The sequence below is a fragment of the Electrona antarctica genome (genome assembly GCF_951216825.1).
Source record: "Electrona antarctica genome assembly, chromosome: 23".
Lineage (NCBI taxonomy): Eukaryota > Metazoa > Chordata > Actinopteri > Myctophiformes > Myctophidae > Electrona > Electrona antarctica.
Window position 1 is genome coordinate 17,981,997 of NC_136804.1, and position 13,861 is coordinate 17,995,857.

The 13,861-nt window shown below is 43.6% G+C and overlaps 2 protein-coding genes across 2 annotated transcripts in view; one reads left to right on the forward strand and one right to left on the reverse strand.

The window, feature by feature from the left end:
* The window catches only part of LOC306916541 (serine/threonine-protein kinase WNK1-like), a 103,130-nt gene that overhangs the window by 39,992 nt on the left and 49,277 nt on the right, over positions 1–13,861 (reverse strand). The window contains exons 8-13 of the mRNA XM_079494436.1: positions 13,315–13,394; positions 12,138–12,299; positions 10,963–11,032; positions 9,880–10,070; positions 6,961–7,248; positions 2,702–4,075 (exon numbers count right to left, since the gene is read on the reverse strand). Of these exons, the coding sequence (XP_079350562.1) occupies positions 2,702–4,075; positions 6,961–7,248; positions 9,880–10,070; positions 10,963–11,032; positions 12,138–12,299; positions 13,315–13,394 (2,165 nt within the window). The remainder of the gene's footprint in view (positions 1–2,701; positions 4,076–6,960; positions 7,249–9,879; positions 10,071–10,962; positions 11,033–12,137; positions 12,300–13,314; positions 13,395–13,861) is intronic.
* LOC306916542 (adiponectin receptor protein 2-like) overlaps positions 1–13,861 on the forward strand; it is a 214,212-nt gene that overhangs the window by 676 nt on the left and 199,675 nt on the right. The window lies entirely within an intron of this gene.

Consider the following 13,861-nt stretch of genomic DNA (forward strand, 5'->3'; position numbering starts at 1 on the left):
GAGGAAAGAGAAGAGGAAAGAGACAATTAGAATCTGTAAGCCACTGCCATCAAGGAACTCCACCACTGGAATCTCTCTCTCGCACGCACGCACGCACGCACGCACGCACGCACGCACGCACGCACGCACGCACGCACGCACGTACGTACGTACGCACACACAGTACAACTGTACAGTAGAGTGTTAGGATTAGTGAATGGGATGAGCACAGCATGCAGGTGATTGTTTAAGACAACAAAACACAGTGGGTTGTGGTTTTTCTGATGAAACAAAATGATAAAACCCAAGCTTCAAAACTAAATAAAATAAACAAATTAAGTATTTTTACATTAAAAAGCAGTGCCTTGTCACTTGTTGATTTGATTCATTATGGTTGAGATTTTTTATTTTTTTTAATCCATGTGCTGCAAAAACATTTCGTTTTAGTTTTTACCAATGTGTAAGTTAATCACTCAACAAAAACAAGCTCAGCTAAAATGCTTACTATTACTTAGAGGTTTTAAACTCATGTGGCAAAAGCTGAACTAAAATCAACCCAACTACGCTCTGGCAAACTCAATTTTAAACTGAGCTAAACTAAGTTGTTCTAAATGCCTTTACACAACACAAAGTACACCTAAGTAAATCCCATTAAACCACACTGACAGCTAATTGTACATTAGGGTTAGCATATATAGTGAATACTTGTCCCTGTTCACACTACGACTTAACACAGCACACAGAGTAGAGAAAAGCACGCAATAGACACACTAAACACATTCAAAACATGTTCAACTCCACGACTTGCTGACTGACACAGAAAACAGACACACACACACACACACACACACACACACACACACACACACACACACACACACACACACACACACACACACACACACACACACACACACACACACACACACACACACACACACACACACACACACACACACACACACACACACACACACACGCGCCACAGGGGGAAAACAATATTTTAAAAATAAAATATAATAAAATAATATGAATAATTTATTTAAAAAGCAAGGACATAAAATATACAGTTTGAAGAAAGGCTAATAGGAAGGAGAAGATTAGGGAACAAAGAGGGACGACAGGAGGATGACGTCAGCATTATAAACGTTTAATAAACTAAGACCTTTGAAGCATGTGTGTCAGAACCTTGACTTCCTGTCTGGACAGGAAGAGGCAAAAAAATGAAAAACAAATTCAAACAAGAAGCTAAACGGAAGAATCAGAAGTTCAAACCAAAGGAAATTTTAATAAAGAAAATACATTAAACAACTATTTTAAGCCTCGTCAATCCGACCACCTCCAGCGTTGAAGCAGCACTAACCTCAGCAACGGTTAAGACAAAAATAATTAAAACAAATTCACAAATATTAAAACCAGACACTACCTGTGTGGTTACATAGCTGATGTCTGAACCCCCGGTTTGGTTTTGTTGTATGTTTCTGCGTGTTTGTTTATACAAATCAAAGTTGGACGGCCTGGTAGTAATCCACAAAATATATGATTTAAAGGATTCTTAAAAACAATTATTCACATACCTTTCATTTCAATTGCAGTATGTAAGTCTTTCTAGGTAGTTTTTGGTAAACTTTACTGGATGCCAAGTGGACTTTGATTTGTATGATAAAGATTTCAGGTATACCACCTGTACTGTATACCTGCACAAACACACACTTCTCATATACAGATGTATATGAACATACATACAAAAGATTACTTACTGGTACGTACAAACAAAACAAAATTAAATACAAAACAGAACGGGGGGATTCAGGAGGGATTCAGAGGGATTAATTTAAACAAAGCTTTAATACCAGAGGGAGACTCAAAAACAACCTTAATGAAGTCTAAAAATCATTTCATTTGAAGCTTCAGTGACCATGAATTGTCTAACTCAAGTCTCATAAGACTTGACATTTATTTGTTTCCAAATGTTTGCCTATCGTGACAGGCCCAGAATAGGGACGCCCAGGTGACAAAAATACGCTACTATAGATGGACAGAAGACAAGTTGTCAGGGTGAGTCTCTCTCTGGAGCGGAGAGGTCGGCTTGAGAGGCTTAAAATCACAACCACAGCAAATAAATGGCTGACTGAACCACAGGGTTTGATATTATCCAATAACACAGAGCAGTAGCTGGTCTATAGGGAGGTATGATGCAAGCGACAACAGGAGAGGGAGAGCAGGGGAGTCTTGGTCACTTCACTGTTTGAAATTAATTCAGTTACTCTTCTGGTATGGACTGACAGAGTCAGAATCATACACGGTTTGCCTGTCTGCTCTGTTGGTTAGTCTCTGTATATTATGCAGCAGGCTATTGCCAGATTTATATGCATTGCGGTGTCTCTTGCAAACATGCGACACAAACTTGCGATGAGAGTATAAATTGAGTTTAGCTGAGACCAGATGATCTCAGTGTGAAAAGGGAATGGATCTGTAATTTAATCTGAAAATAGATAATGAAAAGGGGATTAACTACTTAAAGGGAAAAACTACTTAAAGGTCCTGATTATAATCCATTCTAGTCTGTAATATATGATTATTACCACTACTATTATTCTCCCCTATTCTATCCATTATATTCTACATTTATTCTTATTCAAATTAAGAGCACATATTCAATTGCTAGCTGAAGTGATTTCAAACAGGAAGTGACAATGTGTTGGTTGGTGTTGGTGCTGACCAGCAGAGGCTCATGGTATGTTATGTCGGACTGGGTGGGTACCAGGCTTCCCTGACCCAGCGGCCAGGTGCTCTGCAGCAACGACGCTCCTCCGGGAGGGAGATCAGAGGACGGGGTGACGAGCAGGAAGCTGGGCTGGGATGGAGGGTGTCCATGGAGGTCACCAGGGTGTGGGCCTCCTGAGGACTCGTAGCCCAGAGGAGCAGAGGAGGAGTGGGAGGAGGGCAGGGGGATGCACTGGGCGGCCGACGAGTCGTGAGGAGGTTGGAAGTGGAGGAGAGCAGCTGGAGGCGACTGGAAGTCACTGGCGTCGGAGGATGAGGCCAAGGAGTCACCAGGAAGTTCGGGGCTCCTGGCCTGGCCTCCTGCTGTGATGTGGTGAAGGAGGAGGCTTCCGGGAGGCAGAGGGTGCTCTGGGCTGATGTAGGAGTACAGTTCCTCTGTCACCGCAGGCAGACGGCTGTAAGAACCAGAACCGGACCCAGAGCTCTCCTCCAGGGGGAGGTCAACAGAACTCCTCCTGACCCTGTATGCAGGATGTACCATTCTGGAGGCAAGGAGGCCTGGATCGACCGCAGCGGCAGCTGCTGCCGCCGCGAGGTGGTACTCGAACATACTTTCTGCAGAGGGTGGAGTGGTGTCACCTAACATCGGAGGGGCAGAGAGAGGGAAGGGGGAAGGGGAAGAAGGGTAGCATCCATCTGAGGCTGAAGACGGCGTAGAAGCACTGGCGGAGGCACCAATGTTAGTGAGCGGAGGGGGGAGGGGTGTGTGCCTCTGCATCATGTGTGGATGGAGGAACCCGGCCGAGGGAGGAGGAGGGCCCTCGTACCCCCGGCTCACGGCGACCGCATGCCTCTGCGGGTGGTGGAGGCTCAGCTGGCTCAGCTGGTGCGCCATTTGATAATCGGCGAACGCCATGGCCTCATAGTGGTCCAAAAAGGCCGCCTGATTATAGCTCCGCCTCCGTGCAGACTCCACCTCCTGCTGCTCCACCCTCATGTCCTTGTAGCCGTACAGGCAGGGGTCCGTCTGCCCGGCCCCCAGCCGCTGGGCTATCCCAGAGTTAAGCAGGTAGAGTGTGGAAGGATCCCCAGCCTCCAGGCCGGAGAAAGGGTGCAGGCTGCTGGCGTAGCGCGTGTACGTCGGCTGAAAGTGTCGAGTGTGGGCCTCCAGGATGGAGGTGCTCTTACGCCGCTGGCCGGTGTAGTTTTGAGGAGGACAGGATGGAGGAGGGGAGAAGGAGACGGGGCGCTCGGGTATGGAGGGAAAGAAGAACGCGGGGGGCTCGGGGAGGGATGAGAATGGATGGTTTCCACCTCCACCTCCTCCTGATGAAGTCAAACCTCCACTGTACGGGTAGGACTGACCCTGCTGTGAACAATGCATACATAAGAATGTGAGACGTTAAGAAGAGAGAAAGAGAGAGAGAGCCAGAAAGAATAGAGAGAGAAAGATGCAGAGCAAAGAGCAAAATAGAGGAAAAGAACTGTTTGAAAAATGCTGTCTTCAGTCGAGAAGACATTAAACACACAATGTGTCTCAGATGAGCAAACATCGGCATGGTGAGGGGATAGACTGAAAGACCGAGTACCGTGAGAGAGACGGGACGGATGAACAGAAAACAAACAGATGAAAGACAAAAAGAAACAGACAGACTGAAACAGACATGGAACAAAGTGATATGAGAGACAACTACACACCCACACCCACCCACCCACCCACCCACCCAGACACACCCCCCCACACACACACCCCCCCCCCCCCCCCCCCCCCCCCCCCCACACACACACACACACACACACACACGGAAACAGACGGACATTCTCAGGACAGTGAGGTATTGAATACAGAGCAGAGGCTTGACATTTGCTCTGAGGTCACCAAACTGTCAGCCCGTGCTTGGTCAGGCTCTAGTAGACAAACAACCATCCGCATTTTCAAACAAAACAGAACTATGAGATGAACTATGTCACATCCGAGTTTATCTAGGTAATACCAAACTAGCGTGGCCACAAACCATGTTGTTTAAAAGAACAGAACACTGATCTGTTAACAACAAGCTCATGATGAAAGAATCAATCTGACATGACGGTGTCTTGTGACAGGGAGTCATGATGTTTGGACAAGCTAATAGAAAAGGAATTTTAACTCATTTAGACTAGAAAATGAATTTTAACTAATTTATACTAATTGTGAGGGTAAGCTAATGACACTTCTAGTGTTTCACAATATTCTGTCAAACTAATAAGAGAGAACTTTTTTTTGCACATTAAATAATCAGTTTGTCAGTGTCTGTCAGAGCAAAGCAAACACACAGTCTGTATTTAATGAGAACAAAGGGGTGGTCAGATATACAGACAGGCCCAGGGAGAGAGAGATAAATGGATGAGAAGACAGAGTCCCCAGTGTCAATACAACTCCAAGAGTGTACAAATGTTCACACTTCGAATTAAACTAGAACAGATGAATTTACCGTGTAGGCAGGGAAAGTAACAGAGACCTACACAGGTGACTGGAACAGAACAAACTAGATTTGTTGAACCAATTATGTAGCAATAGCTGCCCTGCTAACATCAATGTGCGTGCTGTTCAGAACCAAAGAAAGAACGTTTGATGGAGCTACTCCCTCCTAATTTAATATTGTGAAAGACAGCTGAATTCTGTAAATTTGATCACAATCTCGATTACATTTTCAGGTATTGAGATTGGCAGAGCATTCTCTCAACGCTCGGCTTGTTTACCCGGTATCCTTGTTTCTTTGTAGCACTTAATTGTTGTTCTTTGCACTATACTTACTTGGCAGTTTAGCCTGTAATTTGTTGACTGGGGTCAATGCCATTTACTCTGATCTTGCACTTTATAATTTGCTCTGCATAAGCTAAAACGCCCAAAACTATAAATTGTAATGTTGCACAGAGCACAATGCTCACATAACACGGGCTATAAAGCAACTAATTGATAAACTAATTGAATGTTCTCATTCCAAGAGGCTGTTGACAGTTTCCATGGTGCCACATTGTTTTCCAAAGCTGCATGCTGCTAATTCTGCACATCAGCACAGAGAATATAAGTCAGACGTTTCATTCTTAGCTTAGATACAATTACACTGAGCCACCAAAACAAGACATGGTATACGTGATGCATGGTGCGACACTATTCTACAACACGACCTTGATAAAGACACGTATTAAAGACCGATTTAACAATTTTACCTTTATAAAAGAAATACATGTCTTTGGGTACTTTTAAAAACCAGGTAGCTCAGTATGTAGAAAACTCGCCTTTGGACCACAAGGTTCTGGATTTGATCCCATGGTGTGCCAACTCGGCATATCTTAAGTACTGAGAGCTGATGGTGGGTGACTGGTGTAGCGCTCTAACACAGCACTCTACAGTATCTACCAGGGGCCTAGCACGTTGAAAAGGGGATAGACACCCTCGTTCTCGGCTCTTAGTGGCATTTCTTAAAAAGGACCATACCAGTGGTCTGGCATGTTTATTCCATTGATGTTGATATTACCGCTGACCACTTGAGTTTAACTTTTAGGGTGATAGAGCAACCTCAGAATTCTCTGCTTCATAGGCTGTGAATTATGTCGCTATCATGGACATTTGAATTTAGTTTGTTTAATCAATCTTTTCTCCACTGACTATTTTCAAACTTGTCGAATCAATCAACGCTTTCAAATACATGTCATTGTGTTGCATTATCTATCTGAATTAAATTTTTCATACGGTCCTTCTGAGATTATAATTTATTATCAGACACCAGTGCAGTCCCCAGTGTGAGCATTTAGTGTGCGTTGGGCTTGCTTCTTATTGATAAGATTCTTAATTTTAGGCTTTGATTATTTCACTGTATTCCTGTGACTTTGACAAGTCACATCCACAATGTACAAATGAATACCACTTGTCATAATGATTTACTGTTTCTTGTAGTGGAGGAAGTTCAAGTGTAGCGGCAAACAAAAGTGGGCTGTTACTGTTGCTGCCCCATGCAAGGGATTGTGGTAGTTATAATTACTGTCTACTTCAGTAAACTAGAAAACTAACGGTAATGAAACAATGAACATTAATCTCTTGTTTCCTGTTAACAACTGAAACTGAACAAACCAACCCCCAAAACTCATTCAGCACTATAGTTCTCGTGATACTCTCCCCCTTGTCTCTCTCCCCGATTCTGTCCAGGCTAAAGCCCGATTTATGCTTTGTCACACGACACGACAGAGCATAAATTAGGCTTAAGGTGAACGTACGGAAGAGGAGTAGAGTGCGGGCAGGCTGGCCCTCCTCTGCCGGGCTCTGGGATGGGGGGATGATGAAGAGGAGGAGTGGAGAGGGAGGACCGTCTCCAGAGCCTTGGAGAGACGCCCCGCAAACGTCTCCCTCTCCAGTGCCAGGGGAGAGGGGCAGTGGGAGGAGAGGGCGTGACCAAGGTCTGGTGGAGGGGTGGAGGGCTGAGGGACCAGGAACGCAGGAGCAAAGGACGAGGAAGAGGGAACGCAAACAGACATGCTACGGTTTCTACGGCGATGGGAGACAGGCTGCGGAGATGGGCCAAGATGGAAAACAAACACACCCACACTTAATGAACAATGAAACAGAAAATGAGACAATACACACAGCTGAGAAAAAAACAGCACAATAAACACAACTGACAGAAAATGAGACAGATGTACATGCATCACACAAATAAAACATCACAATGTACACAACAGACAGAAAATAGCCATGTACACAACAAGACAATACACACAGGGCTCTGTATGTAGAAAAGTAGATGTGTAGAAGGGAGATCATTTGCTCATTGCTACAATGGTGCCGAGTTGAGCCGACATTCCAGCGCTTATTGTGCCATCTGCATCATCAGTGACCGCTCCCCCTCTGTTCTCTCTTCTCACAACATTTCTACAGAGGAATAATGTTTATGTGTGCCCTTTATTCTACCATTTCCTCCATTGTGTTGTGGAAATAAAATGATGGCAATACGACCAGGAACAGTGTTTTGCGTACTTAATACTGGATACTGAGAGGAAAAGAAGCAGTGAAGAAACACCAACTCAAATTCCTTGAGTGCTGAGGTCAAGTGGAGACTCGAGAGGCCAACCTGAAATTTCTAGGTATGGTTGATCTCCCCATTCTACCATGAGATTCATGAAACCTGTATTTTACATCACAGGAGTAGACTGTGTTTTGGTTATGACAATCAAATTAGGTTGGCGAACTGAAAAGAGATGGGGCATTATTTATAAATGCATTAAAACTCAGTGCATTTAGAACTCCTTGCGAACATGTATACAGATGTCCCTCCCAAAACCCTATGAGGACTTCAAAGAAGGAAACAGGGAGGACGTTTTGCAGCAACGTTTGCAGTTTACGTACTGTATACAACAAATTGAATTCCACTTCCAATCCCACAGGATCTCCGCATTTTGAAGTGCGATCAGTAAAGACGGGTACAGGCTTTAGTTTAGACATACTATCGGTCCGACTGTCATTAGACCGACAACCTACCTCAAACCCTAACCTAACCCTAACCCTAACCACAAGCACAGGAGCAGCGTGTTCGACCGCATGTCCGACCGGTGTTTCCGCATGTCGGTCTGTTGGTGTGTCTATTCTGCGTGTGCATCCCATTCTGGCTGAAATTTCGAAACCGGAAATCAAGCCATGCTCTGGGCTACAACATGCTGTGCAGGCTGTGTTCATTTCGCATCGTAATGGCGGCATGTTATCTAAGGCCCCGAAAGTGTTAAACAATGAGCAACAAATAATAAGTGAACAAATAAAAAAACACAGTTGAAGATTAGAGGGGTTCTCTGGAGATGTTTGATGCCCTAATAGATAGATAGACCTAGTAATAGATGGATGAGGGACAGACAGCCAGGAGATTTTTTTTTTAAATCCTGGCCCAAAGATTTGCATAAAATCCCCAAATAGCAAAAATAGCCGATCTACTAGCTCATAAAGCGTCGCATCGATCAGCTTATTTTCACCATTTTTGTGTAATAGTTTATAGGGATAAAATGGTTATGGTTACTTTCAACGTTTGTTCCTTGTTATACTGCTGTTTATCAATAAAATAAAATCTATTACATACAGTATAGTGTTGGTGCTCTTCACTTTTTGAAGTTGCTACTAAGTTAAAAAAGAAAAAGTTAATTTCAAGCCCTGTACAAAACAAGAAAACTGAACATATATGACTAATGGAAAAATCCATAATGTAAAATACACACAACAGAAAATAACACCAAACAACAACAAAGTAAACGCTAGACTAATAGAAAATAACAATGTACACACAATCACACATTAAACAATGCATATAAACAAATAAATTACAATAAAGAGTAGTAGAACAGAAGAAAAGAAAGAGAGGGAACAGGATACAGGATACAGTTCTACCAAGTCTTTATCTAACAGCATGTCTGTCAGATGCCGGTCTGTCTGTCTGTTTGTCTGTCTGAATTACTAACGTATCTGACTGAATGACCGTCCGTCCGTCCGTCCGTCCGTCCGTCCGTCCGTCCGTCCGTCCGTCTGGCGGCTTGTCTCATTGACTGTAATCTTTGTGTCTGAGAGTCGCTCTGTCTGTCTGTTCAACAGGTGATTCATTGGTTGTAACTGACAGAAGAAGTTTAGGTTCCTCTTAGGATTGTCCCGATCCGATCACTTTCATTTTCAACGTGATCGGGACAATATCGGATCAGGAAAAATCGCTATAGGCAGATACTCAAAATCAAATAATCGGAATGGGATCGGAAGCAAAAAATACTTGATCGGGACATCCCTAGTTACTCTGCATTTCACGGTTCTAGTTCTGCAAACGCACACAAAAGCCAACTCTCATTGATATCACAAAATGGCAAGTCTGTGTGAGTGTGTGTGTGTGTGTGTGTGTGTGTGTGTGTGTGTGTGTGTCACTATACGGTCTCTCATCAGCATTCTATGTACTGTATGTGATTATTCAAGTAAGTCGCTCTGGGTAAGAGCATGTGCTAAATGCCCACGTTGTAAGTTGTTTGCGTGTGTTATTTGTGTTACATATGGGACAGTAAAACACCACAGCAGCAAAATGCAAGTGAGCTGTGCATCCTGTTATGTGGAAGGCAAAGACAACACAGAAAGGCTGTCAACACTTTGATGACAGCAGCAGTGGCGGCAGCAACACTCACCATTGGCTGAGGTGGGGGGTATGCTGGGTGCTGTGTGGGGGGGTAGGGGAGCGGGGCTTGGGCCTGGGGAATAGGGGCCTGCTGGGAGGACGACGAGGGAGGGCAGCTGTAGGACATGACCAGCTGACCCTGGAGGGACACCTCGGAGGACAAAACAGACCCACCCTGGCCGCTGTCTAGAACTCCTTCAGCTGACGGTGGGATACAGAGACAGAGATAATGACGGACAGACGTTACATTTTCAGAAAGGTTAGTTTCATCTAAGGTTGGTTAGTCTTAACATTTCAGTAGAGTTGTTCCGATACCGATTCCAGTATGGCCTAAAATGCTGCTATCGGCCAGTCTATGCCGATCTCACATAATATTATCACATGATGATATCTCATTTACAGTAATATTTCAATTGCTTAATTTGATGTTGCATATATGGCTGTTTTATACTCTTTTTTACATTGCAATTTTACTAACTTGTTGTAGCTGCACTTGAACAATTATTAATGGCATTTGTATTTGTTCCTAGACCAGATCAGTGATGAGACTAGATCATTAAACCTTTTTTTAATTTTAAGGATCACCATAACTCTCAAGAGTTACAGATCCATTTGGAACACCCTAAAAGAACCCTGAGGGTCCCTGGACCACACTTTGAGAACCAGTGTCCTAGATTAGATCGGATCAGAACTCGGTATCGGCCTATACACAAGTTGTAGGAATCGGTATCGGATATAGGCTTATATCGGTATAAGTACAAAATTGTATCAGCATTTTTTTCACCCAATTAATTTTGATGTTATGTAAAGCGCTTTGAAACTCTGTTTTATTAAAGGCTATACAAAAAAGATTGGGATTGAGGGTAAGTCCCTGCGACATACTAGCGCCATGTCCAGGGGGTGTACTTGTACATCAAGCTGCCTCACGCTACAGAAACAGGAGATAGGCTCCTGCCCTATGGGCCTCATGGCTCGGCAAGGCTTACATACAAAAAAGATTACCGGTACTATCATTATTAATATTAATGTTATTATTACATGTCAGAGGTTAGTTAAAGTAGTAAGTAGCAATTAAATTCAGTTAAAGTCTTACATGTGAGGCTGCTCTGGTAATGAAGCTGTTGAAGTTGTGGCTCTGCTTCAATCTCCTCCATTTCAGCCTGCTGGAAACAAATAGTACAAACTCACGTTAAAAGGTAGCGTAAGTAATTTTCCTTTGTTAAAATAAGTGTTTTTTTTTGTTGTTTTTTTTTTTTTACTATAAAATTGAAGCTGGAAAATTGGTATACTCTCCCTCCCGATTGGCTGAAATTTGTCAAGCCACCTGGAATGTATTTTCTGTTTATTAAAGAGCTGGAGAGACACGGAGACCGCTGGTATCGAACAAACACTCTTTACCAAGGACTACTATCAGAATATAGAGCGCACACACACACACACACACACACATACACACAGCCAGCCAACTACAATTTACAATTTAGGCATACAGTAAGCAAAAACAAAAAACATGGTAATACATCATATACTGTACATAAAATAAGATCCGTCTGAAGTGAGTGGTGCTGTACTGTACTTGTGCTGCGTACTGTACTGTACTGTACTGTACTGTACTGTACTGTACTGTACTGTACTGTACTGTACTGTACTGTACTGTACTGTACTGTACTGTACTGTACAAGCCCCCCTCCCTGGCCTGTGTGTGTCTGTGTGTTAGGCTGTGCAACAGTGACACTTGGTGGTGAACAAACGCTATAACGCTATTTTCGTGCTCGGACACAGCCAGGGACACAGGGACAGACACAGCCACACACATAGCTGTCTATAGCAGTGGTTGCACCACTCAAAAATCATCATGAATCATACGTAAGCTAAGAACCTAATAGTGGAATATCTATATAATGAAACATAAAATGCTATCTAAGTTACATAAGTTGAGCCTTTGCATACGCCTGTAAGGTCGTCGGGGCTAGTGCTACGGCAAGTGCTACAGGCTAAGATGGAGCCTGAAGAGGTGGGTTTTCAGACTACGGCGGAAGATTGGGAGTGAGTCTGCAGTTCTGATTGCAATGGGAAGTGCATTCCATAGTTTTGGAGCCAGAAGGGAGAAGAGTTTGGGACATGTGGAGCGTTGTCCCGGCGTTTTTAGTGAAGGTACTTCCAGCTTCCCTACTATCAAACTAAATTACTACATTGACTGAGTTGACTTACTAACTACCTAACTAGTCAGTCAAATCAACCAACCAACTAGCTAGGTATCCAACTAACCAATGTGTGCGTCTCTGGTGTCTGCAGCTCCTGCCGTCTCTTCTCCTGCTCTTCTCTGACCAGCTGTCTCTGCTCTCTCTTCTTTCTGATCAGAGACACTCTGTCCTTGATGGCTTTGGCCATCGTCTTGTGGTCTCCCTCTGCAACGTAGCCAGAATCCACCTGATGACAAAAACAACAACAAATCAATTTGTAGTACCAGTGGTTCTCAAACTTATTTTAATTTCAAGGACCCCCATAACTCTGAGGCCCCCTTTTCCACCGGGTTTGAACCGGTTCCGTTCTTTTTTTTTCCCTGCCTAATTTTGAACCAGCTCATTTCACTGAAATTAATTGGTTTAGGATCCTAAAAGGAACTGTAAACTAAAAATACTTGCTTTTTCTTACCCTGAACTGAGAACCAACGTGATTGTGTCACTATTCTACAGGTTGGCAAACAGTGGCAAAACTAAGGGGAAAATCATCATGAACAGGGAAACTGTAACTGCCATTTATGATTGAATTTGCCCTGTGAAATGGACATATTCGACACATTGCTAGCCAGGCCTGGAATCGACTCCTGCTCTCCAGGCGAGCTATCTAACCATTCAGCTATGTCGCCCCCAATTACACTGTTTCTGCTTCACCCATTTAGGACTGAGACCAGATTCTACAAAATGTCTATCAGTGGTTCTCAAACAATTTCATGTCAAGGACCCCAAAAATTATATGAAATTGGCCGCCGACCCCCATCTGAAAATATGTTATTCCAGGGACCCCCCAGAAGCAAAGATTTGAGTTAAAAACGTTCGCTTTGACAGAATATATATTCAAAGATGTAAGTATAACATAATCCTTAAAACGGCTCCAAGAATCTAGAACAGAACCAGTACTAGAACCAAAATTATTTTGGTGGTAAAGGCGCCAGAGAGAGTATACAAATCGGACCACTTGGTTCCATCGCTTGGTTCCATCGCTTGGTTCCATCGCTTGGTTCCATTTGTACACTCTTATAGAGTTACAGACCTGTAAGGGTCCATTTGGAATCCCCACACGGAACACTGAGAATCACTGAATTATTCATTAGTAATTCATCATTACCTGACAGTCAGATGGATCTGACTCAGGATTGGGTGATTGTTTTTTTTGGTTAATTAAGTGTTTGTGTTAATTAGAGGTCTAGGTGTGGGCCTGGTACCATTTCCTGAGCGACATCCTCAGGTATGTCCTTGTTCAGGTCAAAGGAGAACTCGATGGCCTCGTTGTCTTTATACTTCCCTGTGGACAAAACGCATGAAAACAGTCATGTCAGTTCATGTTTCTTTTTTTTTATCCCACAATTTTGCAACCCATTTTTTCACCCAGTATCACTTATCTAATGTAAGCCTGGGCGCTACACTTCCTCTGCTCCCTTCTATGCATGAGGAGTTCAAGCTGCTTCTTTTCACCTGACAGGGGAGTTTCCCCAACCGAACATATGCGCGTGGAACGAACATGTTATTCGGACCAGTTCCTTTCCCCTCTATCAGGCGCCAGAGGGAGGTAGTTTAGAGACCAGGATTACTGCATGTTTTTTTGTGAGGGTACCAACCCTAGGGAAGGAACATGGGGAGAACATGCAAACTCCACACAGAATCAGTTCATGTTTCTTAAAATAACACATTCATTCACAACTGGACAGCTCCCAGTGGCCAACAGTAGAAGAGTGTGGTTGTACTGGGCAGCTTCCAGTGCCCAATAGCAGA